The 26,653-nt window shown below is 59.8% G+C and overlaps 1 protein-coding gene across 4 annotated transcripts in view; it reads left to right on the top strand.

Moving 5' to 3' along the window:
* The first annotated feature begins 558 nt into the window (after positions 1-558).
* Positions 559-26,653, top strand: part of LOC147725928 (long-chain-fatty-acid--CoA ligase ACSBG2-like) — a 437,166-nt gene continuing 411,071 nt past the window's right edge. The window contains exon 1 of one of the 4 annotated variants that reach the window (XM_086960053.1): positions 559-669. In XM_086960053.1, coding sequence (XP_086816179.1) covers positions 667-669 — 3 coding nt within the window. In that variant the 5' untranslated portion in view covers positions 559-666. The remainder of the gene's footprint in view (positions 670-26,653) is intronic. The other 3 variants (XM_086960055.1, XM_086960052.1, XM_086960054.1) reach the window with 3 other exon arrangements.

Here is a 26,653-nt window from a genome sequence, read left to right as displayed (position 1 = left end):
GCTCAGCCTATGGGCCGCCCCTTCAGAGGTGATCTCCCCCTCTCCCCAGCCTGTGGGCCGCCCCATCAGAGGTGATCTCCCCCCTCTCCCCAGCCTTTGGATCGCCCCTACAGAGGATCCCTTGGGAGTGTCCAAGCCTTCCCGAGAGGATGTCCTTCAGACAGAGGTCAGGGTGACGTGCGAGGAGGAGAACGGAAGTGATCAGTTGTGAGTTATGCTCTGCCCTCGGTGCTGCTTCACCACGAGCTGCTTCTGAGCTGCAGGTCCTCGGCCACCGCAGGCCAAGACCAAACATGCAACACAAGAGTTACCGGGGCCACTCGCTGCCACAGCCCCGCACACTCCTCAACACCGTGGCCCCTCTACATGGGCGCGGGAAGCACAAGGAAGGATGCTTGAAACAAATGTGACGACAGGAGGCTCAGAACCCCCTGAGCTGTGCACACGCCCAGCGGTTGCTCAATCAGACGATGCACGCGCTTATTTGTGCTGGAAAGGGCGGGCTGAGAAATCAGCCAAAAACCATCGTCAGAGACGGTTCTTTCGACACCCAGGTTCCCTGGCAGCACCTGGGACAGGACAGTCTCACAGAAGAGGACTGCCTGCGAGCGCACGAGCGTCACCCTGCATCCCCTGAAGGCCGCCCAGCTCCAGGAAGGAGAATGAATGGTAGGTGGCTCAGCGAGCTGGCACCACGGTGGGTTTCTTTTCTTGTATCCCTGGAGGTCATGAGAGCTCCTCTGATGATCGAGGAAACCCTTACTACTAGTACTTAAAATTAAGATAGATAGAAATACAGATAGATAGATTAGAAAGATAATAAATAGATAGATAGACAGATAGATAGTCAGACTGACTGATAGACTAGCTAGCTGGATAGACAGATAGACAGATAGACAGATAGATAGATAGATAGATAGATAGACAGACAGACAGACAGACAGACAGACTGACAGACTGATAGACGGACAGACAGACAGACAGACAGACAGACAGACAGACAGACAGACAGACAGACAGACAGACAGACAGACAGACAGACAGACAGACAGACAGACAGACAGACAGACAGACAGACAGACAGACAGACAGACCTACAGACAGACAGACAGGATGGATGCATGGATGAATGGATGGGTGGGTGGATGGGTGGGTGGGTGGATGAATGGGTGGGAGCGATGGATGGGTGGGTGGATGCATGGATGGATGGATGTTTAGCAGCGGGTGTTTTAAGGTCTGTGTTGACCCATAGAGAGAGATCAGGGTCCACAGGGGCTTCAGTTATGTGTTTTCTGTGTGCAGAGACAGTTCACAGGGATACGCGTATTAAGGGACATGTCAGTCAACCCTGTATAAAAGAAAGACACTCATTTTTCTAGAAGGCAACTGTTGAAACCTGTTCTTTGCCCGTAGCCTATAACCTAGAGAAGCATGCCATAAGATATCCACATGTAGCAACTCGGTGGAAGGTTTCTGTGGTACTTCTAGGGTTTCTAGGGTTATAGGAGTGGGAGGGCTTTGCTGCGCCTCAATTTATTCTCCATGACAGGTAAAGGTGCCTAAAAGAAGTTTTTTTCAAATCTACCACTTGTTTGAGATATCTCCCTGTGACATCACGAATCAATCATAACAGTGCATGTATCAAATTGTTAGATAAAATATATTCCATTAGCGGGTGTATCTCTTCTCACGTCCATTTCCGGGATGGGGTAAGAACAGCGACCTTTCTGTCCTCATTTGCTGGACCCCTATGATGTCCCTTAGTTGGAGAGGTATGAGGGATTCACAGTTGCCGCCCCATGTTGTACCACCCACTCAGTGACCACCCCTTCCCAGTCAACCCTCAAAGGACATGAAATGTGAGTAAGCAAAGGATTGGACTGTTCCTCCCTCCACACCTTCCGAAGCCCACACCCTGCTGCACAGGGCGGTTTATCCCTCCACACCATCCCAAGCCCATGCCCTGCTGCATTGGGCTGTTCTCCCTCCACACCTTCCCAAGCCCACGCCCTGCTGCACTGAGCTGTTCCCCCCTCCACACCTTCCCAAGCCCACGCCCTGCTGCACTGAGCTGTTCCCCCTCCACACCTTCCTAAGCCCACGCCCTGCTGCACTGAGCTGTTCCCCCTCCACACCTTCCCAAGCCCACGCCCTGCTGCATTGGGCTGTTCCCCCTCCACACCTTCCCAAGCCCACGCCCTGCTGCACTGGGCTGTTCCCCCTCCACACCTTCCCAAGCCCACGCCCTCCTGCACTGGGCGGTTTATCCCTCCACACCTTCCCAAGCCCACGCCCTGCTGCATTGGGTTGTTCCCTCTCCACACCTTCCCAAGCCCACGCCCTGCTGCACTGGGCTGTTCCCCCTCCACACCTTCCAAAGCCCACGCCCTGCTGCACTGGGCGGTTTATCCCTCCACACCTTCCCAAGCCCACGCCCTGCTGCATTGGGCTGTTCCCGCTCCACACCTTCCCAAGCCCACGCCCTGTTGCACTGGGCTGTTCCCCCTCCACACCTTCCCAAGCCCATGCCCTGCTGCACTGGGCTGTTCATCCCTCCACACCTTCCCAAGCCCATGCCCTGCTGCACTGGGCTGTTCCCCCTCCACACCTTCCCAAGCCCACGCCCTGCTGCATTGGGCTGTTCCCCCTCCACACCTTCCCAAGCCCACTCCCTGCTGCACTGGGCTGCTGCACTGGGCTGTTCCCCCTCCACACCTTCCCAAGCCCACGCCCTGCTGCACTGGGTGGTTTATCCCTCCACACCTCCCCAAACCCACGCCCTGCTGCATTGGGCTGTTCCCCCTCCACACCTTTCCAAGCCCACGCCTTGCTGCACTGGGCTGCTCCCGCCTCCACACCTTCCCAAGCTCGGGGGACTCGAAATCAGCCAATGCCCCCTTTGAGCCTCCTGGGCTCGAAATACAACAATGCCCCCAGGAGGAGAAGGGTGGGCACCGGCAATGTGCCCGGACGCTCTCCTCTTCTCAAATGAACCCCGGGGCCCAACTCACCCGGACCTGTGCCGGTGGGCTCCTCTTCCGGTGTGGCTGCCTGGGGAGGCTCTTCTCCTGGGCTGCGGGCTCTCCCTTCACTTGGGGAGCCTTGCGGCCAACAGCACTTCCTGGACGGCCGGGACCTTCCTCTTCAGGGGCGGGGATCTCTTCACAACACGGGAGCCCTGCCAGCGGCTGCTTCACTTCTCTGCCCCTTAGCTGCACGACGGGGCTCTCCGGCACGTCTCTGTTTGTTTCCGGGCTGATCACGTGGGCGCGGAGCTTCCTTCAGACAAACGGAAGTCCTGCACCACCTCAGGCACTCCTCAGCCTGACTTCCGGTTTCGGTTTTCTTGGTGGCTCTGGCCGGCGGCGGTGATTTCCCTTGCAATCCAGGGTAGGCTCCCGATCTCTTAGGCACACGATCCCTGGCGGTGTGGGCCCCGCCGGGGGTATGAACAGCTGCACAGTCAAGTCGCAGGGGGGGCATCTGCGCAATAAAAACCACAATAAGCGGGGTAGGCACCCGCAATGAAGCACAACTGCGGGGGAATCCCCACTAAAAATGCCGGCAGCTCCGTGCTGCAGTTGGCAACAAAAACGCTTCCCTGGAGGAAAACAAAGCGCTCACCAGGCGCTTAAAGAAAAACGTCCAGGGGAAAGTCATTTTAGAATGCAGCAAGAGGGGGTGGACAAAGGCTTGGCCCAGGGCCCCGCACACAGGGCCCTCCAGGCAGGGAGGCAGTCCCAGTGGCGGTCCTCCTGGCGCCCAGAAGCAGCAGCAGGCCCCCTCCCAATTAGGATCAGCAAGAAGACATTTTGGGTCACAGCCCCTTTTTATACACCCAATTCCTTTGTTTGTGTCTGTAGGGTGGGGGGAAAACCAGTTGCAGCTGGTTTTGGAGCACTTTGTTATGCTCAGCCCTTCTTATCATTCACTAGTCAGGCTAGGGTCATCAGTCGTACCACAGTGGGTGGAGCCAGCAATGTGTGGGGAAAGCCCAGCCCTATTCAGGTCCCAGGTGCACTCCTCCGATACATCAATCATGCAGATCTCTCTACTCACCAACGGGGCAGACCCATCCTGCCTCCTGGAGTCAGGCTCACCAGCCAGCTCCAGCCAATCACAAGCCAGACAGCCAATTCACATAAATTACACAGAAAGGCCAACTTCTAGAAGTGGCACTTCCACACTGGACACAATAACGCTGCACACATCATCGCACAGCAGTTAATCACACGAGTTCCCACATACCAAACTCGCATTTGCACTCCCCACGCATCAGGAACTACCAGGGACACATACATTCCCCACGCATTCCTATGGGAGGGCAGGCCAACCTCACTACACGCACGCACTTTACCCTGGAACACAGTGGTTAAGTGCGCAGAAGCCAAATATAACTAGCACCAAGTCAGATATCAAAAGCAAAAAGTTTAGGGGTGAACCTGCCAGAAGGGCCAAGTCCAACACCACCTACACACCTTCCCAAGCCCACGCCCTGCTGCACTGGGCTGTTCACCCTCCACACCTTCCCAAGCCCACGCCCTGCTGCACTTGGCTGTTCACCCTCCACACGTTCCCAAGCCCACGCAATGCTGTACTGGGCTGGTCCCCCTCCACACATTCCCAAGCCCATGCCCACGCCCTGCTGCACTGGGCTGTTCCTCCCTCCCCAGCTTCCCAAGCCCACGCCCTGCTGCGCTGGACTGTTCCTCCCTCCCCACCTTCCCAAGCCCACGCCCTGCTGCACTGGACTGTTCCTGCCTCCACACCTTCCCAAGCTCATGCCCTGCTGCACTGGGCTGTTCCCCTGCCAGACCTTCCCAAGCCCACGCCCTGCTGCACTGGGCTGTTCCCGCCTCCACACCTTCCCAAGCCCACACCCTGCCGCACTGGGCTGTTCCCCCATCCACACCTTCCCAAGCCCATGCCCTGCTGCACTCGGCTGTTCCCCCCTCCACACCATCCCAAGCTTATGTCCTGCTGCACTGGGCTGTTCCCACATCCACACCTTCCCAAGCTAGCGCCCTGCTGCACTGGGCTGCTCACCCTCCACACCTTCCCAAACCCACGCCCATATCCTGCTGCACTTAGCTGGTCCCCCCTGCATGCCTTCCCAAGCCCATGCCCTGCCACGCTGGGCTTTTCCCCCCTCCACACCTTCCCAAGCCCACGCCCTGCTGCACTGGGCTGACCCCCCTCCACACCTTCCCAACTCCACACCCTGCTGCACTCGGCTGTTCCCCCTCCACACCTTTCCAAGCTCACGTCCTGCTGCACTGGGATGTTCCTGCCTCCACACCTTCCCAAGCTCGGGAGACTCACAATCAGCCAATGCCCCCTTTGAGCCTCCTGGGCTCGGAATACAACAATGCCCCCAGGAGGGGAGGGGCGGGCACTGGCAATGTGCCCGGACGCCCTCCTCTTCTCAAATGAACCCCGGGGCCAAACTCACCCCGATCTGTGCCGGTGGGCTCCTCTTACGGTGTGGCTGCCCAGGGCGGCTCTTACCTGGGCTGCGGGGCTCTACCTTCACTTGGGGAGCCTCACGGTCAACAGCAATTCCTGGACGGCCGGGACCTTCCTCTTCAGGGGCGGGACTCTTTTCACAACACGGGAGCCCCGCCAGTGGCCGCAGCACTTCTCTGCCCCTTAGCTGCATGACGGGGCTCTCCGGCACGTCTCTGTTTGTTTCTGGGTTGATCACGTGGGCGTGGGGCTTCCTTCAGACAAACGGAAGTCATGCACCACCTCAGGCACTCCTCAGCCTGCCTTCCGGTGTTGGACAGGCCTCGTGAAGGGGCCGCTCCCTCCCCGCATAATAAGAACCCGAACACCGGCTCTCCCGGTGTCACCCGAAGAACCACCCCGGCAACCCACAGAAGCAACCCGCAACCCGTCCCCAACGGGACGCCTGCTCCCGAACACCACAACATCGGCCGGCCCGGGCCCCCTTCAGCAGCATTGGCCCGGCCCAGCCGCCATTTTGGGCACTGCACCACGAGGCCGCGTGGCCTCAGCTTGACCCCAACCCTGGGCCTGGCCAGGCCCCGACATCGAGGCACCACCATCCACCCGGGAGGTGAAGAGACCACTTGGCAGGTCAATGGGAGAAAGGAGTGTCGATGGCTCTCCTCCGCCAGGTGCCGATCGCCCCCAGCCTCCCCGAGCGCTGGCTCCACCCCCCTGCTGGGTGTCTGGACTCCCTCATCCCGGACCTCCCGACCTCCAAGTGCGAGGGTCCGGACATCAAAGGAGACCAGACCTATAACTGGGGCAGCTCCAGAGCAGGAAGGCAGTTGTATCCTGGAGTCGAGAGACACCTTGAAGAACTCATCCTTGACGGACTGCTGGCGCTGCCGCAGCCTTGCCTTGTGAACCTTCGTCCTGCCTGCTGGCGCTGCCGCGGCCCTCTGCAACCTACACCATCGTCGGGACCTGCTGGCGCTGCCGCGACCCATCCTTGTGAACCATCGCTCCTGCCTGCTGGCGCTGCCGCGGCTCTCTGCAACCTACACCATCGTCGGGACCTGCTGGCGCTGCCGCGACCCATCCTTGTGAACCATCGCTCCTGCCTGCTGGCGCTGCCGCAGCCCTCTGCAACCTACACCTTCGTCGGGACCTGCTGGCGCTGCCGCGGCCCATCCTTGTGTGAACAATCGCCTTTGCCTGCTGGCGCTGCCGCGGCCCTCCTCAAGTGAGACTGATCATCCTAGCCAGCTGGCGCTGCCGCGGCCCGACCTTCCAGAACTCCGAGCTCGAGGATTGTGAGCTACCCATCTTGCCAACCCGTACCAGACCGGTACCAAGACTGTCCCGCTACCCTTTCCCCTTTAAAGAGACTAGAATTAAGAGGACCCTCGTGTCCTGATCTCACTGTATCGCTGATAACCTTCCTTCAAGAATCGTATATAAAGAGTGTTGACCTCATCCTTGTGTGGTGTCTATCTGTGGGAGGGAAATTACTTGTCTGTACGATCGCTGGAGACGGTCCTCACTGGAGGCCTCTCCCCTGTCCTCGGCCGACCCTCCCGGTCTCCGTCTAACATTGGTGGCCAGCGGCGCGATCCGAACCAACGCTTAATCGTACAGAGAGTAACTCACCCCACGACTCAACCACAATGACAACCAAAGAGAGCGGATCCACAGAAAAATTAAAGATGGAGAAATTAGAAGAGTATAACCACCGAGAACTAAAGCAGTTCTGCATAGAACTAGGCATTGCTACCACCTGACTGAGCACGAAGGACGACTTCAAAAAAGCCCTAGAATCTTGGGCGGAGACGGGTACGAGAACGAGAAAAAAGCAGACTCCATGAATTAGAGCTGGCACGACTTCGGTTGGACGGAGAACTGAAATTGGCGGAACAAAAGATAACATTGGAACACTTGCAGCTCCGAGAGGAGCGGGAAGAGAAGCAAAAACAGAGGGAGTTAGAAGAGAAAAAACTGGCCTACGAACATGAGCGCAATCTAGCCGAAATAGAGCTTCGGAAACAGAATAAAGACCTCGGGGTGCCCGAGCGCCCAAACACTCCTGGCACTACAGACCCTAAAGTCCACATCCCCAAGGATGTCGTCAGAGAATATTATCGGAACGACGATATCCAGCAATGGTTCAAAGCCTACAAGATAGCCATGACCTCCCACCGGATTTCCCGAAGTGACTGGGGAGCCGGGTTATGGGGGAGATTCGTCAACGAAGGGCGTGACGCCCTGCTGCAACTCCCGGACCATCAGATGACGTCCTATGACCACATGAAGGCCGTCCTCCTCACTCGATACGGGCTCACACCCGAGATGTACCGCCAGCGGTTCCGTGACTGCAAACGGATCCCGGGTACAACTTGGGTGGAGTACGTGAACTTTTTCAGCAGAGCATTTGAGGGGTGGATCAAGGGCAGCCAGGTAACCACCTACGAACAACTCTTTAACCTCATTGTGTGGGAGCACCTCTCCAACAATTGCTTCATCGAGCTCAGGCAGCACCTCTTTGACAGTAAACTGACTGAACCTCTGCAGCTCGCCGCCGAAGCTGACCGATGGGAAAGCACTCGAGTTGCCCGGAGCGGGCCCAGCGAACCGAACCGAAACAGCCAAGGTCCCCATCGCCCCCGAGGAGGAGGAGGCCAGGGTCGGGGCAGAGACGCCGTCCCGGCGGCTCCCGCCAGCAACACCCCGCCCCCGGCCGGCAGGGGACACCCCCCAATGCGTCCGGGGTTCCGAGCCAACGTTACTTGCCACCGGTGCCAGCGGACCGGCCACTATGCCAATGACCCTAATTGCCCGAAGAACCAGAATCCTATACCTCGCCAGGTCGCTGCCGCCGCCCTGGGAGAAGAGCAAGCCCCAGAGGATTATGAAGAATACAAACAGGAACAGCCCAAGTGGGAACCAGCCGCCATGACCCTGGCCTGCCTAGGGGTAAGAGACATGATTCCGCGGGCTCCCCTACCCGCCAATACGAGAAAATACAGCCAGTGGGTGAACATAAATGGGCGCAAGGCTGAAGCCCTACGCGACACCGGGGCTAGTGTGACAGCAGTCCGCTGTCATCTGGTGACCCCGGAGCAGATCTTGCTGAACGTCCTTTGCCCCGTCCGGTCAGCCGACAATTCCGAAAGCCTGTGTCGGATGGCCTGCGTTCCCTTCGAGTGGGGAGGAGTGTCCGGAATGCTGAAGGTGACTGTCCGTGATGATGCCCCAGTAGACTGCCTCCTGGGGAACGACCTCGAAAGTTCCCCCTGGGCAGCCGTTGAAAGAAGGGAGCACCTGGGGATGTTGGGCCTCCCTGAATGGGCCTGCATAACGACCCGGTCCATGGCCGCCCGCGCCATCTCCAGTCCCGAAGAACCCGAATGGCCAGAACCTCCTCCCCCGATCGTCCCGGAGGGAGACGCCCTAAGTGCCAATCCCCCAGAACAAGACGGAGAAGGGCCCGTGCAACTCCAGGACCTCCCCGAACTGGCCCAGTGGCGTCAAGAGGGTGGTCCCACCCAGGAACAATTCCGACAAGAACAGAAGACCTGTCCCTCCCTCGAGGGACTCAGGCAGCAAGCCCTCGCCCAGAGCGCAGGAGACACCGCAGGGGCCCACTGGATTTATTGGGACAATGATCTACTCTACAGTGAGCAAAGAATTGCTGAGCTAGGGGCCAGTCGGGTGCTGGTGGTGCCCCTCCGCTTCAGAGACTTCCTTTTGAACTTAGCGCACAATGTCCCCCTTGCTGGACACTTGGGACAAGACAAAACATACAACCGCCTGGTGACACACTTTTACTGGCCCAAAATGCGAAATGATGTCTCCAGCCACTGCCGGGCCTGCCCCACCTGCCAGGCCAGTGGGAAGAGCGGCCGAAAGATCAAAGCACCCTTGCAACCCTTTCCCGTCGTCACCACCCCGTTCGAACGGGTGGGAATAGACATCGTGGGACCCCTGGACCCCCGAACGGCCCAGGGGCACCGGTTCATCCTAGTCCTGGTGGACCACGCCACCCGGTATCCCGAGGCCATTCCTCATCGGACCGTGACAGCCCCCGTGGTGGGCCGAGCCCTGATGGGGATCTTCTCTCGAGTGGGCTTCCCCCGGGAGGTCGTCAGCGACAGGGGCACAAACTTTATCTCGAAATACATGAGGTCTCTCTGGCAGCAGTGCGGGGTCACCTACCGGTTCACGACCCCTTATCACCCACAAGGAAACGGACTGGTCGAGCGGTTTAACCGTACTCTCAAGGGAATGATCATGGGCCTGGAAGAGCCCCTACGCCGCCAATGGGACGTACTACTCCCGTGCTTCCTCTTCGCCTACCGAGAAGTTCCCCAGAAATCCCTCGGTTTCAGCCCCTTCGAACTCCTGTACGGACACCCCGTCCGGGGCCCCCTCAGCCTGGTCAAGGAAGGCTGGGAGATGGCCCCCCAGAATACCCCTCCGGACGTGTATAAGTATCTCCTGACCCTCCGCAATCAGACCCGGCGATTCAGGGAACTCGCCAAAGCCAACCTGGAGGCCAGTCAGGAGGACATGAAGAAATCAACATGCCTCCTCCATCGAGTTCGAACCCGGCCAGCAAGTATGGGTGATGTCTCCAGTCGAACCTTGTGCCCTGCAGGACAAATGGACAGGACCCTTCAAGGTGGTAGAGCGCAAGGGCCCTGTCACCTACCTAATAGACATGGAGTCCCCCCGGAACCCACTCCGAGTCCTCCACGCCAACAGACTCAAACCCCACTTTGTGCGCTCGGAGCTCAGCCTACTAATGGCAACAAATAGTGGGATGGAAGAAGACTCAGAGCCCCTCCCTGACCTACTGAGGACCTGTGAAAAAGATGGCTCCGTGGACGGGGTCAGACTCTCCGAGGCCTTGTCCCCGGAACAACGCCAAGACTGCCGGGCTCTCCTGCTACAGTTTGCGAATCTGTTTTCCCTCACCCCAGGGGTCACCCCCTGGTGCCCTCACGATGTGGACACTGGGGATAGTCCACCTATTCGACACAGGGCGTACCGAGTGCCAGATCGGGTGCGCACCTGCATCCAGGACGAAGTCTCCAAGATGCTGGCTCTAGGAGTGATCGAGCCATCCGACAGCCCCTGGGCCAGCCCAGTCGTACTGGTCCCCAAGACTGCCGCCCCGGGCGTCGCCCCGAGCTCCCGTTCTTTGTAGACTATCGGGGCCTGAACGCTGTTACCCGCACCAACGCTCACCCCATCCCCCGGGCAGATGAGCTGGTTGACCGCCTGGGGGCTGCCCTCTATCTGAGCATCTTCGATCTAACAGCAGGCTACTGGCAGATCGGCCTCACCCCCAGGGCCCAAGAACGATCCGCCTTCTCCACCCCGGATGGCCACTACCACTTCAAGGTGATGCCATTCGGCATGAAAAACGCTCCAGCTACGTTTCAACGACTCGTGAACCAGGTATTGGCGGGCCTCGAAGACTTCAGCGCCGCCTACCTGGACGATATCGCTGTGTACAGTCGTCACTGGGCAGACCACCTTCACCACCTCCGAGAAGTCCTGTACGCCCTCCAGCAGGCCGGCCTCACCATCAAAGCCAGCAAATGTCAGATTGGCCAGGGGTCCGTGACCTATCTCGGACACCAAGTGGGGAGCGGTCTGGTGGCCCCCCTTCAGCTCAAGATCGCTGCCATCCAGTCCTGGCAACCTCCTGTCACCCAAACCGAGGTCCGAGCCTTCCTAGGGCTCACCGGATACTACCGGCGGTTTGTAAAGGACTATGGCATCATTGTGGGGCCCCTCACAGAACTCACCTCCAAGAAAAACCCCAAAACCGTCAACTGGACTCCGGACTGTCAAGCGGCCTTCGAGAAGCTGAAGGCCGCCATGTGCACCGCCCCCGTGCTCCAGACCCCCGACTACAGCCGGGAATTCATCGTCCAGACGGACGCCTCAGATCATGGCGTTGGGGCAGTCCTCTCTCAACTCAACGCCGAGGGAGTCGATCAGCCAGTGGCCTTCATCAGCCGACGCCTACTGGCCCGAGAGCAGCGCTGGAGCACCATCGAGCGGGAGGCCTTCGCAGTAGTATGGGCCCTCAAGAAACTCCGGCCCTACCTCTTCGGTACCCATTTCAGGGTACAGACAGACCACCGACCCCTGCAATGGCTGATGCAGATGCGGGGGGGAGAACCCAAAACTGTTGCGATGGTCCATCTCCGTGCAGGGGATGGACTTCACTGTGGAGCATCGCCCTGGCCAAGACCACGCCAACGCGGACGGCCTGTCACGCTGTTTCCGCCTCGGCGAGGAGAGTACCCATGGAGATGGGTGACTCTCCCTGCCTTCAGCTGGGGGGGACGCATGTTGGACAGGCCTCGTGAAGGGGCCGCTCCCTCCCCGCATAATACCAGACCAGTACCAAGACTGTCCCGCTACCCTTTCCCCTTTAAAGAGACTAGAATTAAGAGGACCCTCGTGTCCTGATCTCACTGTATCGCTGATAACCTTCCTTCAAGAATCGTATATAAAGAGTGTTGACCTCATCCTTGTGTGGTGTCCATCTGTGGGGGGGAAGTTACTTGTCTGTACGATCGCTGGAGACGGTCCTCACTGGAGGCCTCTCCCCTGTCCTCGGCCGACCCTCCCGGTCTCCGTCTAACATCCGGTTTCGGTTTTCTTGGTGGCTCGGGCCGGCGGCGGTGATTTCCCTCGCAATCCGGCGTAGGCTCCCGGTATCTTAGGCACACAATCCCTGGCGGGGTGGGCACACGCCGGGGGTATGAACAGCTGCACAGTCAAGTCGCAGGGTGGGCATCTGCGCAATAAAAATTCACAATAAGCGGGGTAGGCACCCGCAATGAAGCACAACAGCGGGGGAATCCCCACTAAAAATGCTGGCAGCTTCGTGCTGCAGTTGGCAACAAAAAGCGCTTCCCTGGAGGAAAACAAAGCGCTCACCAGGCGCTTAAAGAAAAACGTCCAGGGGAAAGTCCTTTTAGAATGCAGCAAGAGGAGGGGGGGGCAAAGGCTGGGCCCAGGGGCCAGCACACAGGGCCCTTATGGCAGGGAGGCAGTCCCAGTGGCGGTTCTCCTGGCGCCCAGCAGCAGCAGGCCCCCTCCCAATTAGGATCAGCAAGAAGACATTTTGAATGGGGTCACAGCCCCTTTTTATACACCCAATTCCTTTGTGTGTGTCTGTAGGGTGGGGGGAAACCAGTTGCAGCTGGTTTTGGAGCACTCTGTTATGCTCAGCCCCTCTTCTCATTCACTAGTCAGGCTAGGGTCATCAGTCGCACCACAGTGGGTGGAGCCAGCAATGTGTGGAAAAAGCCCAGCCCTATTCAGGTCCCAGGTGCACTGCTCCCATACATCAATTATGCAGATCTCTCTGCTAACCAACGGGGCAGACCCATCCTGCCTCCTGGAGTCAGGCTCACCAGCCAGCTCCAGCCAATCACAAGCCAGACAGCCAATTCACATAAATTACACAGAAAGGCCAACTTCTAGAAGTGGCACTTCCACACTGGACACAATAACGCTGCACACATCATCGTGCAGCAGTTAATCACACGAGTTCCCACATACCAAACTCGCATCTGCACTCCCCACGCATCAGGAAATACCAGGGACACATACATTCCCCATGCATTCCTATGGGAGGGCAGGCTAACCTCACTACACGCACGCACTTTACACTGGGACACAGTGGTTAAGTGCGCAGAAGCAAAAAATAACTAGCACTAAGTCACATGTCAAAAGCAAAAAGTTTAGGGGTGAACCTGCCAGAAGGTCCAAGTCCAACACCACCTCCACACCTTCCCGAGCCCACGCTCTGCTGCACGGGGCTGTTCACCCTCCACACCTTCCCAAGCCCATGCCCTGCTAAACTGGGCTGTTCCTCCCTCCACACATTTCCAGGCACACGCCCTGCTGCACTGGTCTGTTCCTCCCTCCAAACCTTCCCAAGCCCCCGCCCTGCTGCAATGGGCTGTTTCCCCGCCACACCTTGCCAAGCCCACGTCCTGATGCACTGAGCTGTTCACCCTACACACCGTCCCAAGCCCACGCCCTGCTGCACTGGGCTGTTCCCCCCACCACACCTTCCCAAGCCCACGCCCTGCCGCACTGGGATGTTCCCCCCTCTACACCTTCCCAAGCCCACGCCCTGCTGCACTGGGCTGTTCCCCCTCCACACCTTCCTAAGTCCACCCCCTGCTGCACTGGGCTGTTCCCCCCTCCACACCTTCCCAAGCCCATGCCTTGCTGCACTGGGCTGTTCCCCCTCCACACCTTCCCAAGCCCACGCCCTACTGCACTGGGCTGTTTCCCTCCTTCCCTCCTCCACACCTTCCCAAGCCCATGCCCTGCTGCACTGGGCTGTTCCCCCTCCGCACCTTCACAAGCCCACGCCCTACTGAACTGGGCTGTTTACCCTCCACACCTTCCCAAGCGCACTCCTTGCTGCACTGGGCTTTTCTCCCCTCCAAACCTTCCCAAGCCCACGCCCTGCTGCACTGGGCTGTTCCCCTCCTTCCCCCCTCCACACCTTCCCAAGCCCACGCCCTGTGCACTGGGCTGTTCCCCCTCCACACCTTCCCAAGCCCACGCCCTGCTGCACTGGGCTGTTCCCCTTCCACACCTTCCCAAGTCCACACCAAGCTGCACTGGGCTGTTCCCCCCTCCACACCTTCCCAAGCCCACGCCCTACTGCACTGGGCTGTTTCCCTCCTTCCCTCCTCCACACCTTCCCAAGCCCACGCCCTGCTGCACTGGGCTGTTCCCCCTCCGCACCTTCCCAAGCACAGGCCCTGCTGCACTGGGCTGTTCTCCCTCCACACCTTCCCAAGCCCACGCCCTGCTGCACTGGGCTGTTCCCCCCTCCACACCTTCCCAAGCCCACGCCCTGCTGCACTGGGCTGTTTCCCCCTCCACACCTAACCAAGACCATCCCCTGCTGCACTGGGCTGTTCTCCCCTACACACCTTCCCAAGCCCACGCCCTGCTGCACTGGGCTGTTCCCCTCCTTCCCCCCTCCATACCTTCCCAAGCCCACGCCCTGCTGCACTGGGCTGTCCCCCCTCCACACCTTCCCAAGCCCACGCCCTACTGCACTGGGCTGTTCCCCTTATTCCCTCCTCCACACCTTCCCAAGCCCAAGCCCTGCTGCACTGGGCTGTTCCCCCTCCACACCTTCCCAAGCCCACGCCCTGCTGCACTGGGCTGTTCCCCCTCCACACCTTCCCAAGCCCACGCCCTACTGCACTGGGCTGTTCCCCTCATTCCCTCCTCCACACCTTCCCAAGCCCAAGCCCTGCTGCACTGGGCTGTTCCCCCTCCACACCTTCCCAAGCCCAGGCCCTGCTGCACTGGGCTGTTCTCCCTCCACACCTTCCCAAGCCCACGCCCTGCTGCACTGGGCTGTTCCTCCCTCCACACCTTCCCAAGCCCACGCCCTGCTGCACTGGGCTGTTCCCCCCTCCACCCCATCCGAAGCTCACGCCCTGCTGCACTTGGCTGTAATTGTAATTGTAAAAGTACTTGTTAACCTCGGTTGCTGCCCGAAAGCGTCCAAGCGCTGAGTAGAAGCAGGAAGTGACTAGAGGGGAGCTAGGGGGTGTCGGATTTGGTAAACAGTAGTGTCTTTAGGTTTTAACGGAATGAGAGGAGATCTGAGTTGGACCGGAGTGAGATGGGGAGAGCATTCCAGAGCTTGGCGGTGTTCAAAGAGAACAACCTACCCCCAGACCTGGCTCGCTTCACTCTGGGAACAACAGCGAGGAACGCCTCCGTCGACCGAAGGTTCCTGTTAGGATGGTAAGGGATGATAAGGTCGGTGTTGATGGCTGGGGCCGTTTTCCAGAAGGCGCGGTGCGCCAAGCACAGCGCCTTAAAGGTCACTCTCTGCCTTACTGGCAGCCAGTGGAGACTTTTTAGAGCAGGTCTGGCTGAGTGAGTGCGCAAGATTTTCAGCAAGGTGCGAGCTGCACAGTTTTGAACGACCTGCAATTTTCGGAGGGTCGTCTCAGGTGCCCCCACGTATAGGGCATTGTTCGAGTCCAGGCGAGACTGGATGAGACCTTGTACCGCTACCTTTTTGGCCTCTAGGGGGAGTAGCGGGAGAACCTTCCTCAGGATTCTCAGTAGGCCAAAACAAGTGGCGGACAGTTTTTTGGCCTGGGTGGAGAAGGAGAGTTTGTTGTCCAGCCACACTCCCAAGCTTTTGACACTGTCCTTAGGGGTGGGGGGGTGGCCTAGAGCGCTGGGCCACAGGGAGGAGAAGGGCATGGGGGAGGTAGGGCCTAGGACCATGAGCTCCGTCTTTTCTCCGTTTAGTTTTAGGGAGGAGTTGGTCATCCATCCCTTGACGTCCACTAGGCATTTTAGGAGGTCGGCTGCGGAATGCCTGTTGTTCTTCGTGGCCAGCGAGACCACAAGCTGGGTGTCGTCGGCATATGACACGATTTTAATGCCATATGGTTCGACAACACCCGCCAGCGGCCTCATGTATACGTTGAACAATACAGGGCTCAGGGAGGAGCCCTGTGGTACTCCGCAGCTCAGGGGTTTGCTCGAGGACACCGTCTCTCCGTCGAAGATCTGAAACGACCTCCCAGACAGAAAGGAATCAAACCACCTTAAAGCGTCACCTGAAACTCCGATGTTATAGAGACGGTCCAGCAAGGTGGTATAGCTGACTGTATCGAAGGCAGCACTTAGATCAAGGAGGATCACTGCCACTGATCCTCCCTGGTCCAGTATCCTTCTAGTTTCTTCGGTGACCACTAACAAGGCGGTTTCCGTGCATGCTTTGGTCTGAAGCCTGTCTGGGAAGTGTGTAATAGAGAGTGGTCCTCCAGGAACTGGACCAGCTGCGCGTTTATGTGCTTCTCTAACACCTTGCTGACCCAAGGGAGAAGTGAGATGGGGCGGTAGCTGGAATGGTCGTCTGGGTCTAGGCTGGGTTTCTTCAACAACGCCCGTACCATGGCCTGCTTCCAAGCTGTGGGAACTGAGCAGGTGGATATAGAGGTGTTTAGAAGATCCATGATGACCGGCAGAGTGGCTTTGCTTGCCTGCATCAGGACTTCTGGAGGAGCGGGATCACAGGGGGAGCCGGATTTAACTTGTCGTGCCACCTTGCTTAAAGTGTCAAGGTCCAGAGGAGGGAAGTGCTCAAGGGAAGGCTGGTCTGGGTGAAGAGGTGGTTTAGGGGAGGGTGGGTTAATCACATCCGGAGTTGTGGCTGAAGTGGGGAAGGTGGAGTAAATTTTTGTGACTTTGTTGTGGAAAAAATCCGCAAGCTCGTTACATTGATCCTTGGTTTTGTTGGGTGGGGGTGCCGTATTGGCAATGGAACAGTGCTTTATAATCTGGAAAATTTCTTTGGGTTTAGATTTTGCTTCTAGTATTTTCTCAGAATAGTAGGTTGCCTGGGCCGTTCTTATCCCTTCTTTGTAGGCTTTGATCGCCTCTTTGTAGGAAGCCTTTTTATCTGGGAGGAAGTCTAAACGCCAGGCTCGCTCTCGTTGCCTACAGAGGCGTTTTAGTTGTCTTAGAGAGTCAGAGAACCAAGGGGCAGATTTCTGTAGTCTGTTCGAGGCGGATTTACGAACCGGGAGGATCGAGTCTAGCGAATGGGTGATCCAATTTTCGTAGTAGGTGTTAGCCACATTGGGGTCTGAGCAGAGTGAAGGGTGAGTGGAGTCTAGGTTATGCAGCCAGGACTCCAATGGGAGTTTAGACCAGTTCCTCCTGGAGGTGACTTGGGGAGGTAGCTGGGGGGTTTTGCGTTTGACCCAGGTGAACGGGACCAGAAAATGGTCCGACCATGGGAGGGGGGTGGGTTGATCAACAGTTAGATCCAGGCAGTTGCTGAATATGGGGTCAAGTAGATTGCCCTTTTCATGGGTCGGGGCAGCAACCAGTTGGGACAGTTGGAGAGCTTCCAGATCATCTAGTAGTTCCTAAGCAATGTGGTCTGAGGGGGAGTTAAAATGGAGATTAAGGTCCCCTAAGATCGTGTAATTAGCGGCCGAAAGAATTCTTTCCGCTATGATCTCTGGAAGGGACCTGTGGAACACTTTTACAGGCTCAGGGGGGCGGTAGATCAAGGTGCCAGAGAAAGTGTTGTTAGCATTGAACTCAATGCAGAATGCTATGCTCTCACATTCAGGGATGGTCTCTGCTGTGGTACGACATCGGTACTGGTTCTTCAGAATGATCGCCAGACCTCCGCCTCTCCCTACCGGTCTATCCACTCTAAGGATGTGATAGCCTACGGGTAAGGCTTGAACTACGTCTGGCTCAGAGTGAGCAGTAAGCCATGTTTCTGTCAGGAAAACCGCATCTGGCTTATGCTCCTCGAGCAGCATGGCAATCTGTGTGCTGTGTTTAGGTAGGGAGCGGCAGTTTAGCACGTACATACGGTACGTTTGTGCTGCGGCCGACGGGGATTTGCGGAATAAGTGTTTGCACCCCGGACATCAGACGGGTAGCTCTAACGGAGCAAAGATGTGGGAGCACTGAGGAGTGGCAGTCCTACCTATGCCGTATAAGGCCGCCGAGCTAAAGGTTCTGCTCTGGGTGTCGTGAGAGCCAGGATTTGTGGCCCCGGGTCCCAGGTGGTCGCGGACGAGCGCAGACAGGCTTGCCATAGGCGCGCCCGCTGCGCTCGCCCGCTGCGCGTTCTAAAGTTACACATGATTTATAGGGCCGTAGGGCAGGAGGTGGGCGTGGCCTCAAGGTGGGCGTGCCAGCAGCGAAGGCAGCCGGTGTTAGGGTCACGTGAGCGCTAGGTCCGCTCTACCGTGCCCTGAAGTGCGCGGTGCTTTACAAGTTATTAACAGTTTTAAAAACAAGTACGTTTTAAAAATTAGTGCAAATAACAAATGCGACCTCTCCCGGCTTCCGCCTCAGGAGTCTTAGCTTCAATCAGGCGCTAGCGTGTCAGCGCTTTTAAAGGGCGGTAGGTGGGCGTGGCCTCAAGGTGGGCGTGTCAGCAGCGAAGGCAGCCGGTGCTCGGGTCACGTGAGCGCTAGGTCCGCTCTACCGTGCCCTGAAGTGCGCGGTGCTTTACAAGTTATTAACAGTTTTTAAAACAAGTACGTTTTAAAATTAGTGCAAATAACAAATGCGACCTCTCCCGGCTTCCTCCTCAGGAGTCTTAGCTTCAATCAGGCGCTAGCGTGTCAGCGCTTTTAAAGGGCGGGAGGTGGGCGTGGCCTCAAGGTGGGCGTGTCAGCAGCGAAGGCAGCCGGTGCTCGGGTCACGTGAGCGCTAGGTCCGCTCTACCGTGCCCTGAAGTGCGCGGTGCTTTACAAGTTATTAACAGTTTTAAAAACAAGTAAGTTTTAAAATTAGTGCAAATAACAAATGCGACCTCTCCCGGCTTCCGCCTCAGGAGTCTTAGCTTCAATCAGGCGCTAGCGTGTCAGCGCTTTTAAAGGGCGGGAGGTGGGCGTGGCCTCAAGGTGGGCGTGTCAGCAGCGAAGGCAGCCGGTGCTCGAGTCACGTGAGCGCTAGGTCCGCTCTACCGTGCCCTGAAGTGCGCGGTGCTTTACAAGTTATTAATTGTTCCCCCCTCCACACCTTCCAAAGCCCATGCCCTGCTGCACTGGGCTGTTCCTCCCTCCACACCTTCCCAAGCCCACACCATGCGGTACTGGGCTGCTCCCCCCTACACACTTTCCCAAGCCCATGCCCTGCTGCACTGGGCTGTTCCCCCTCCACACATTCCCAAGCCCACGCCCACGCCCTGCTGCACTGGGCTGTTCCTCCCTCCCTAGCTTCCCAAGCCCATGCCCTGCTGCACCGGGATGTTCCCCCTCCACACATTCCCAAGCCCACGCCCACGCCCTGCTGCACTGGGCTGTTCCCCCTCCACACCTTCCGAAGCCCACGCCCTACTGCACTGGGCTGTTCCATTCCTTCCCTCCTCCACACCTTCCCAAGCCCACGCACTGCTGCACTGGGCTGTTCCCCCTCTGCACCTTCCCAAGCACAGGCCCTGCTGCACTGGGCTGTACTCCCTCCACACCTTCCCAAGCCCACGCCCTGCTGCACTGGGCTGTTCCCCCCTCCACACCTTCCCAAGCCCACGCCCTGCTGCACTGGGCTGTTTCCCCCTCCACACCTACGCAAGAACATCCCCTGCTGCACTGGGCTGTTCCCCCCTCAACACCTTCCCAAGCCCACGCCCTGCTGCACTGGGCTGCTCCCCTCCTTCCCCCCTCCATACCTTCCCAAGCCCACACCCTGCTGCACTGGGCTGTTCCCCCTCCACACCTTCCCAAGCCCACGCCCTACTGCACTGGGCTGTTCCCCTCATTCCCTCCTCCACACCTTCCCAAGCCCAAGCCCTGCTGCACTGGGCTGTTCCCCCTCCACACCTTCCCAAGCCCAGGCCCTGCTGCACTGGGCTGTTCTCCCTCCACACCTTCCCAAGCCCACGCCCTGCTGCACTGGGCTGTTCCTCCCTCCACACCTTCCCAAGCCCACACCCTGCTGCACTGGGCTGTTCCCCCCTCCACACCATCCGAAGCTCACGCCCTGCTGCACTTGGCTGTTCCCCCCTCCACACCTTCCAAAGCCCATGCCCTGCTGCACTGGGCTGTTCCTCCCTCCACACCTTTCCAAGCCCACGCCATGCTGTACTGGGCTGCTCCACCCTACACACCTTCCCAAGCCCATGCCCTGCTGCACTGGGCTGTTCCTCCTCCACACATTCCCAAGCCCACGCCCACGCCCACGCCCACGCCCACGCCCTGCTGCACCGGGCTGCTCCTCCCTCCCTAGCTTCCCAAGCCCACGCCCTGCTGCACTGGGATGTTCCCCCTCCACACATTCCCAAGCCCACGCCCACGCCCTGCTGCACTGGGCTGTTCCCCCTCCACACCTTCCCAAGCCCACGCCCTACTGCACTGGGCTGTTCCATTCCTTCCCTCCTCCACACCTTCCCAAGCCCACACCCTGCTGCACTGGGCTGTTCCCCCTCCACACCTTCCCAAGCCCAGGCCCTGCTGCACAGGGCTGTTCTCCCTCCAGACCTTCCCAAGCCCACGCCCTGCTGCATTGGGCTGTTCCCCCCTCCACACCTTCCCAAGCCCACGCCCTGCTGCACCTGCTGCACTGGGCTGTTCCTCCTCCACATCTTCCCAAGCCCACGCCCTGCTGCACTGGGCTGTTCCCCCTCCACACCTTCCCAAGTCCACCCCCTGCTTCACTGGGCTGTTCCCCCCTCCACACCTTCCCAAGCCCATGCCCTGCTGCACTGGGCTGTTCCCCCTTCACACCTTGTCAAGTCCACGCCCTGCTGCACTGGGCTGTTCCCCCGCCACACCTTCCCAAGCCAACGCCCTTCTGCACTGGGCTGTTCCCCCTCCACACCTTCCTAATCCCATGCCCTGCTGCACTGGACTGTTCCACCTTCCACACCTTCCCAAGCCAACGCCCTTCTGCACTGGGCTGTTCCCCCTCCACACCTTCCTAATCCCATGCCCTGCTGCACTGGACTGTTCCACCTTCCACACCTTCCCAAGCCAACGCCCTTCTGCACTGGGCTGTTCCCCCTCCACACCTTCCTAATCCCATGCCCTGCTGCACTGGACTGTTCCACCTTCCACACCTTCCCAAGCCCACGCCCTCCTGCACTGGGCTGTTCACCCTCCACACCTTCCTAATCCCATGCCCTGCTGCACTGGACTGTTCCCCCTTCCACACCTTCCCAAGCCCACACCCTGCTGCACTGGGCCGTTCCCCCTCCACCACTTCCCAAGCCCATGCCCTCCTGCACTGGGCTGACCCCTCTCCACACCTTCCCAAGCCCACGCCCTGCTGCACTGGGCTGTTGCTCCCTCCACACCTATGCAAGCCCACGCCCTGCTGCACTGGGCTGGTCACCCTCCACACCTTCCCAAGCCCACGCCCAGCTGCACTGGGCTGTTCCCCCTCCACACCTTGCCAAGCCCACGCCCTGCTGCACTGGGCTGTTCCCCCCTTAACACTATCCCAAGCCCACGCCCTGCTGCACTGGGCTGATTCCCCCCTCCACACAAACGCAAGCTCATGCCCTACTGCACTGGGCTGTTCCCCCTCCACACCTTGCCAAGCCCACGCCCTTCTGCACTGGGCTGTTCCCCTCCTTCCCCCCTCCACACCTTCCCAAGCCCACTGACTGCTGCACTGGGCTGTTCCCCCTCCACACCTTCCCAAGGCCACGCCCTACTGCACTGGGCTGTTTCCCTCCTTCCCTCCTTCACACCTTCCCAAGTCCACGCCCTGCTGCACTGGGCTGTTCCCCCTCCGCATCTTCCCAAGCCCAGGCCCTGCTGCATTGGGCTGTTCTCCCTCCACACCTTCCCAAGCCCAAGCCCTGCTGCACTGGGCTGTTCCCCCCTCCACACCTTCCCAAGCCCACGCCCTGCTGCACTGGGCTGTTTCCCCCCTCCACACCTACGCAAGACCATGCCCTGCTGCACTGGGCTGTTCCCCCTCCACACCTTGCCAAGCCCACGCCCTGCTACACTGGGCTGTTCCCCTCCTTCCCCCTCCATACCTCACCAAGCCCACGCCCTGCTGCACTGGGCTGTTCCCCCTCCACACCTTCCCAAGCCAACGCCCTACTGCACTGGGCTGTTCCCCTTCTTCCCTCCTCCACACCTTCCCAAGCCCACGCCCTGCTGCACTGGGATGTTCCCCCTCCGCACCTTCCCAAGCCCAGGCCCTGCTGCACTGGGTCTCTTCTCCCTCCACACCTTCCCAAGGCAACGCCCTGCTGCACTGGGCTGTTCCCCTCCTCCACACCTTCCCAAGCCCACGTCTGCTGCACTGGGCTCTTTCCCCCCTCCACACCTACGCAAGACCATGCCATGCTGCACTGGGCTGTTCTCCCTCCACAACTTCCCAAGCCCACGCCCTGCTGCACTGGGCTGTTTCCCCCCTCCACACCTACGCAAGACCATGCCCTACTGCACTGGGCTGTTCCCCCCTCCACACCATCCCAAGCTCACGCCCTGCTGCACTTGGCTGTTCCCCCTTCACACCTTCCAAAGCCCATGCCCTGCTGCACTGGGCTGTTCCTCCCTCCACACCTTCCCAAGCCCAGGCCATGCCGTACTGGGCTGCTCCCCCCTACACACCTTCCCAAGCCCATGCCCTGCTGGACTGAGCTGTTCCCCCTCCACACATTTCCAAGCCCACGCCCACGCCCTGCTGCACTGGGCTGTTCCCCCTCCATGCCTTCCCAAGCCCACGCCCTACTGCACTGGGCTGTTCCATTCCTTCCCTCCTCCACACCTTCCCAAGCCCACACCCTGCTGCACTGGGCTGTTCCCCCTCCACACCTTCCCAAGCCAAAGCCCTGCTGCACTGGGCTGTTCTCCCTCCACACCTTCCCAAGCCCACGCTCTGCTGCACTGGGCTGCTCCCCCTTCTACACCTTCCCAATCCCACGCCCTGCTGAACTGGGCTGTTTCCCCCCTCCACACCTACGCAAGACCATGCCCTGCTGTACTGGGCTGTTCCCCCCTCCACACCTTGCCAAGCCCACGCCCTGCTGCACTAGGCTGTTCCCCTCCTTCCTCCCTCCACACCTTCCCAAGCCCACGCCCTGCTGCACTGGGCTGTTCCCCCTCCACACCTTCCCAAGCCCACGCCCTACTGCACTGGGCTGTTCCCCTCCTTCCCTCCTCCACACCTTCCCAAGCCCACGCCCTGCTGCACTGGGCTGTTCCCCCTCCACACCTTCCCAAGCCCAGGCCCTGCTGCACTGGGCTGTTCTCCCTCCACACCTTCCCAAGCCCATGCCCTACTGCACTGGGCTGTTCCCCCTCCACACCTTCCCAAGCCCACGCCCTGCTGCACTGGGCTGTTCCCCCCTCCACACCTTCAAAAGCCCATGCCCTGCTGCACTGGGCTGTTCCCTCTCCGTACCTTCCCAAGCCCACGCCCTACTGAACTGGGCTGTTTACCCTCCACACCTTCCCAAGCCCACTCCCTGCTGCACTGGGCTTTTCTCCCCTCCAAACCTTCCCAAGCCCACGCCCTGCTGCACTGGGCTGTTTCCCCCCTCCACACCTACGCAAGACCATGCCCTGCTGCACTGGGCTGTTCCCCCTCCACACCTTGCCAAGCCCACGCCCTGCTACACTGGGCTGTTCCCCTCCTTCCCCCCTCCATACCTCACCAAGCCCACGCCCTGCTGCACTGGGCTGTTCCCCCTCCACACCTTCCCAAGCCAACGCCCTACTGCACTGGGCTGTTCCCCTTCTTCCCTCCTCCACACCTTCCCAAGCCCACGCCCTGCTGCACTGGGATGTTCCCCCTCCGCACCTTCCCAAGCCCAGGCCCTGCTGCACTGGGTCTCTTCTCCCTCCACACCTTCCCAAGGCAACGCCCTGCTGCACTGGGCTGTTCCCCTCCTCCACACCTTCCCAAGCCCACGTCTGCTGCACTGGGCTCTTTCCCCCCTCCACACCTACGCAAGACCATGCCATGCTGCACTGGGCTGTTCTCCCTCCACACCTTCCCAAGCCCACGCCCTGCTGCACTGGGCTGTTTCCCCCCTCCACACCTACGCAAGACCATGCCCTACTGCACTGGGCTGTTCCCCCCTCCACACCATCCCAAGCTCACGCCCTGCTGCACTTGGCTGTTCCCACTTCACACCTTCCAAAGCCCATGCCCTGCTGCACTGGGCTGTTCCTCCCTCCACACCTTCCCAAGCCCAGGCCATGCCGTACTGGGCTGCTCCCCCCTACACACCTTCCCAAGCCCATGCCCTGCTGGACTGAGCTGTTCCCCCTCCACACATTTCCAAGCCCACGCCCACGCCCTGCTGCACTGGGCTGTTCCCCCTCCATGCCTTCCCAAGCCCACGCCCTACTGCACTGGGCTGTTCCATTCCTTCCCTCCTCCACACCTTCCCAAGCCCACACCCTGCTGCACTGGGCTGTTCCCCCTCCACACCTTCCCAAGCCAAAGCCCTGCTGCACTGGGCTGTTCTCCCTCCACACCTTCCCAAGCCCACGCTCTGCTGCACTGGGCTGCTCCCCCTTCTACACCTTCCCAATCCCACGCCCTGCTGAACTGGGCTGTTTCCCCCCTCCACACCTACGCAAGACCATGCCCTGCTGTACTGGGCTGTTCCCCCCTCCACACCTTGCCAAGCCCACGCCCTGCTGCACTAGGCTGTTCCCCTCCTTCCTCCCTCCACACCTTCCCAAGCCCACGCCCTGCTGCACTGGGCTGTTCCCCCTCCACACCTTCCCAAGCCCACGCCCTACTGCACTGGGCTGTTCCCCTCCTTCTCTCCTCCACACCTTCCCAAGCCCACGCCCTGTTGCACTGGGCTGTTCCCCCTCCACACCTTCCCAAGCCCAGGCCCTGCTGCACTGGGCTGTTCTCCCTCCACACCTTCCCAAGCCCACGCCCTACTGCACTGGGCTGTTCCCCCTCCACACCTTCCCAAGCCCACGCCCTGCTGCACTGGGCTGTTCCCCCCTCCACACCTTCAAAAGCCCATGCCCTGCTGCACTGGGCTGTTCCCCTCCTTCCCTCCTCCACACCTTCCCAAGCCCACGCCCTGCTGCACTGGGCTGTTCCCTCTCCGTACCTTCCCAAGCCCACGCCCTACTGAACTGGGCTGTTTACCCTCCACACCTTCCCAAGCCCACTCCCTGCTGCACTGGGCTTTTCTCCCCTCCAAACCTTCCCAAGCCCACGCCCTGCTGCACTGGGCTGTTCCCCTCCTTCCCCCCTACACACCTTCCAAATCCCACGCCCTGTGCACTGGGCTGTTTCCCCTCCACACCTTCCCAAGCCCACGCCCTGCTGCACTGGGCTGTTCCCCTTCCACACCTTCCCAAGTCCACCCCCTGCTGCACTGGGCTGTTCCCCCCTCCACACCTTCCCAAGCCAATACCCTGATGCACTGGGCTGTTCCCCCTTCACACCTTGTCAAGCCCACGCCCTGCTGCACTGGGCTGTTCCCCCTCCACACCTTCCCAAGCACAGGCCCTGCTGCACTGGGCTGTTCTCCCTCCACACCTTCCCAAGCCCACGCCCTGCTGCACTGGGCTGTTCCCCCCTCCCCACCTTCCCAAGCCCACGCCCTGCTGCACTGGGCTGTTTCCCCCCTTCACACCTACGCAAGACCATCCCCTGCTGCACTGGGCTGTTCCCCCCTCAACACCTTCCCAAGCCCACGCCCTGCTGCACTGGGCTGTTCCCCTCCTTCCCCCCTCCATACCTTCCCAAGCCCACGCCCTGCTGCACTGGGCTGTTCCCCCTCCACACCTTCCCAAGCCCACGCCCTACTGCACTGGGCTGTTCCCCTCATTCCCTCCTCCACACCTTCCCAAGCCCAAGCCCTGCTGCACTGGGCTGTTCCCCCTCCACACCTTCCCAAGCCCAGGCCCTGCTGCACTGGGCTGTTCTCCCTCCACACCGTCCCAAGCCCACGCCCTGCTGCACTGGGCTGTTCCTCCCTCCACACCTTCCCAAGCCCACGCCGTGCTGCACTGGGCTGTTCCCCCTCCACACCATCCCAAGCTCACGCCCTGCTGCACTTGGCTGTTCCCCCCTCCACACCTTCCAAAGCCCATGCCCTGCTGCACTGGGCTGTTCCTCCCTCCACACCTTCCCAAGCCCACGCCATGCTGTACTGGGCTGCTCCCCCCTAGACAACTTCCCAAGCCCATGCTCTGCTGCACTGGGCTGTTCCCCCTCCACACATTCCCAAGCCCATGCCCACGCCCTGCTGCACTGGGCTGTTCCTCCCTCCCTAGCTTCCCAAGCCCACGCCCTGCTGCACTGGGCTGTTCCCCCTCCAAACATTCCCAAGCCCAGGCCCTGCTGCACTGGGCTGTTCCCCCTCCACACCTTTCCAAGCCCACGCCCTACTGCACTGGGCTGTTCCATTCCTTCCCTCCTCCACACCTTCCCAAGCCCACGCCCTGCTGCACTGGGCTGTTCCCCCTCCAAACCTTCCCAAGCCCAGACCCTGCTGCACTGGGCTGTTCTCCCTCCACACCTTCCCAAGCCCACGCCCTGCTGCACTGGGCTGTTCCCCCCTCCACACCTTCCCAAGCCCACGCCCTGCTGCACTGGGCTGTTCCTCCTCCACACCTTTCCAAGCCCACACCCTGCTGCACTGGGCTGTTCCCCTCCACACCTTCCCAAGTCCACCCCCTGCTTCACTGGG

This window comes from Lissotriton vulgaris, chromosome 3_1 (genome assembly GCF_964263255.1).
Source record: "Lissotriton vulgaris chromosome 3_1, aLisVul1.2, whole genome shotgun sequence".
Taxonomy (NCBI): domain Eukaryota; kingdom Metazoa; phylum Chordata; class Amphibia; order Caudata; family Salamandridae; genus Lissotriton; species Lissotriton vulgaris.
The sequence above is the reverse complement of the archived record's forward strand: the minus strand, read 5'-3'. Positions and strand labels throughout refer to the sequence as shown.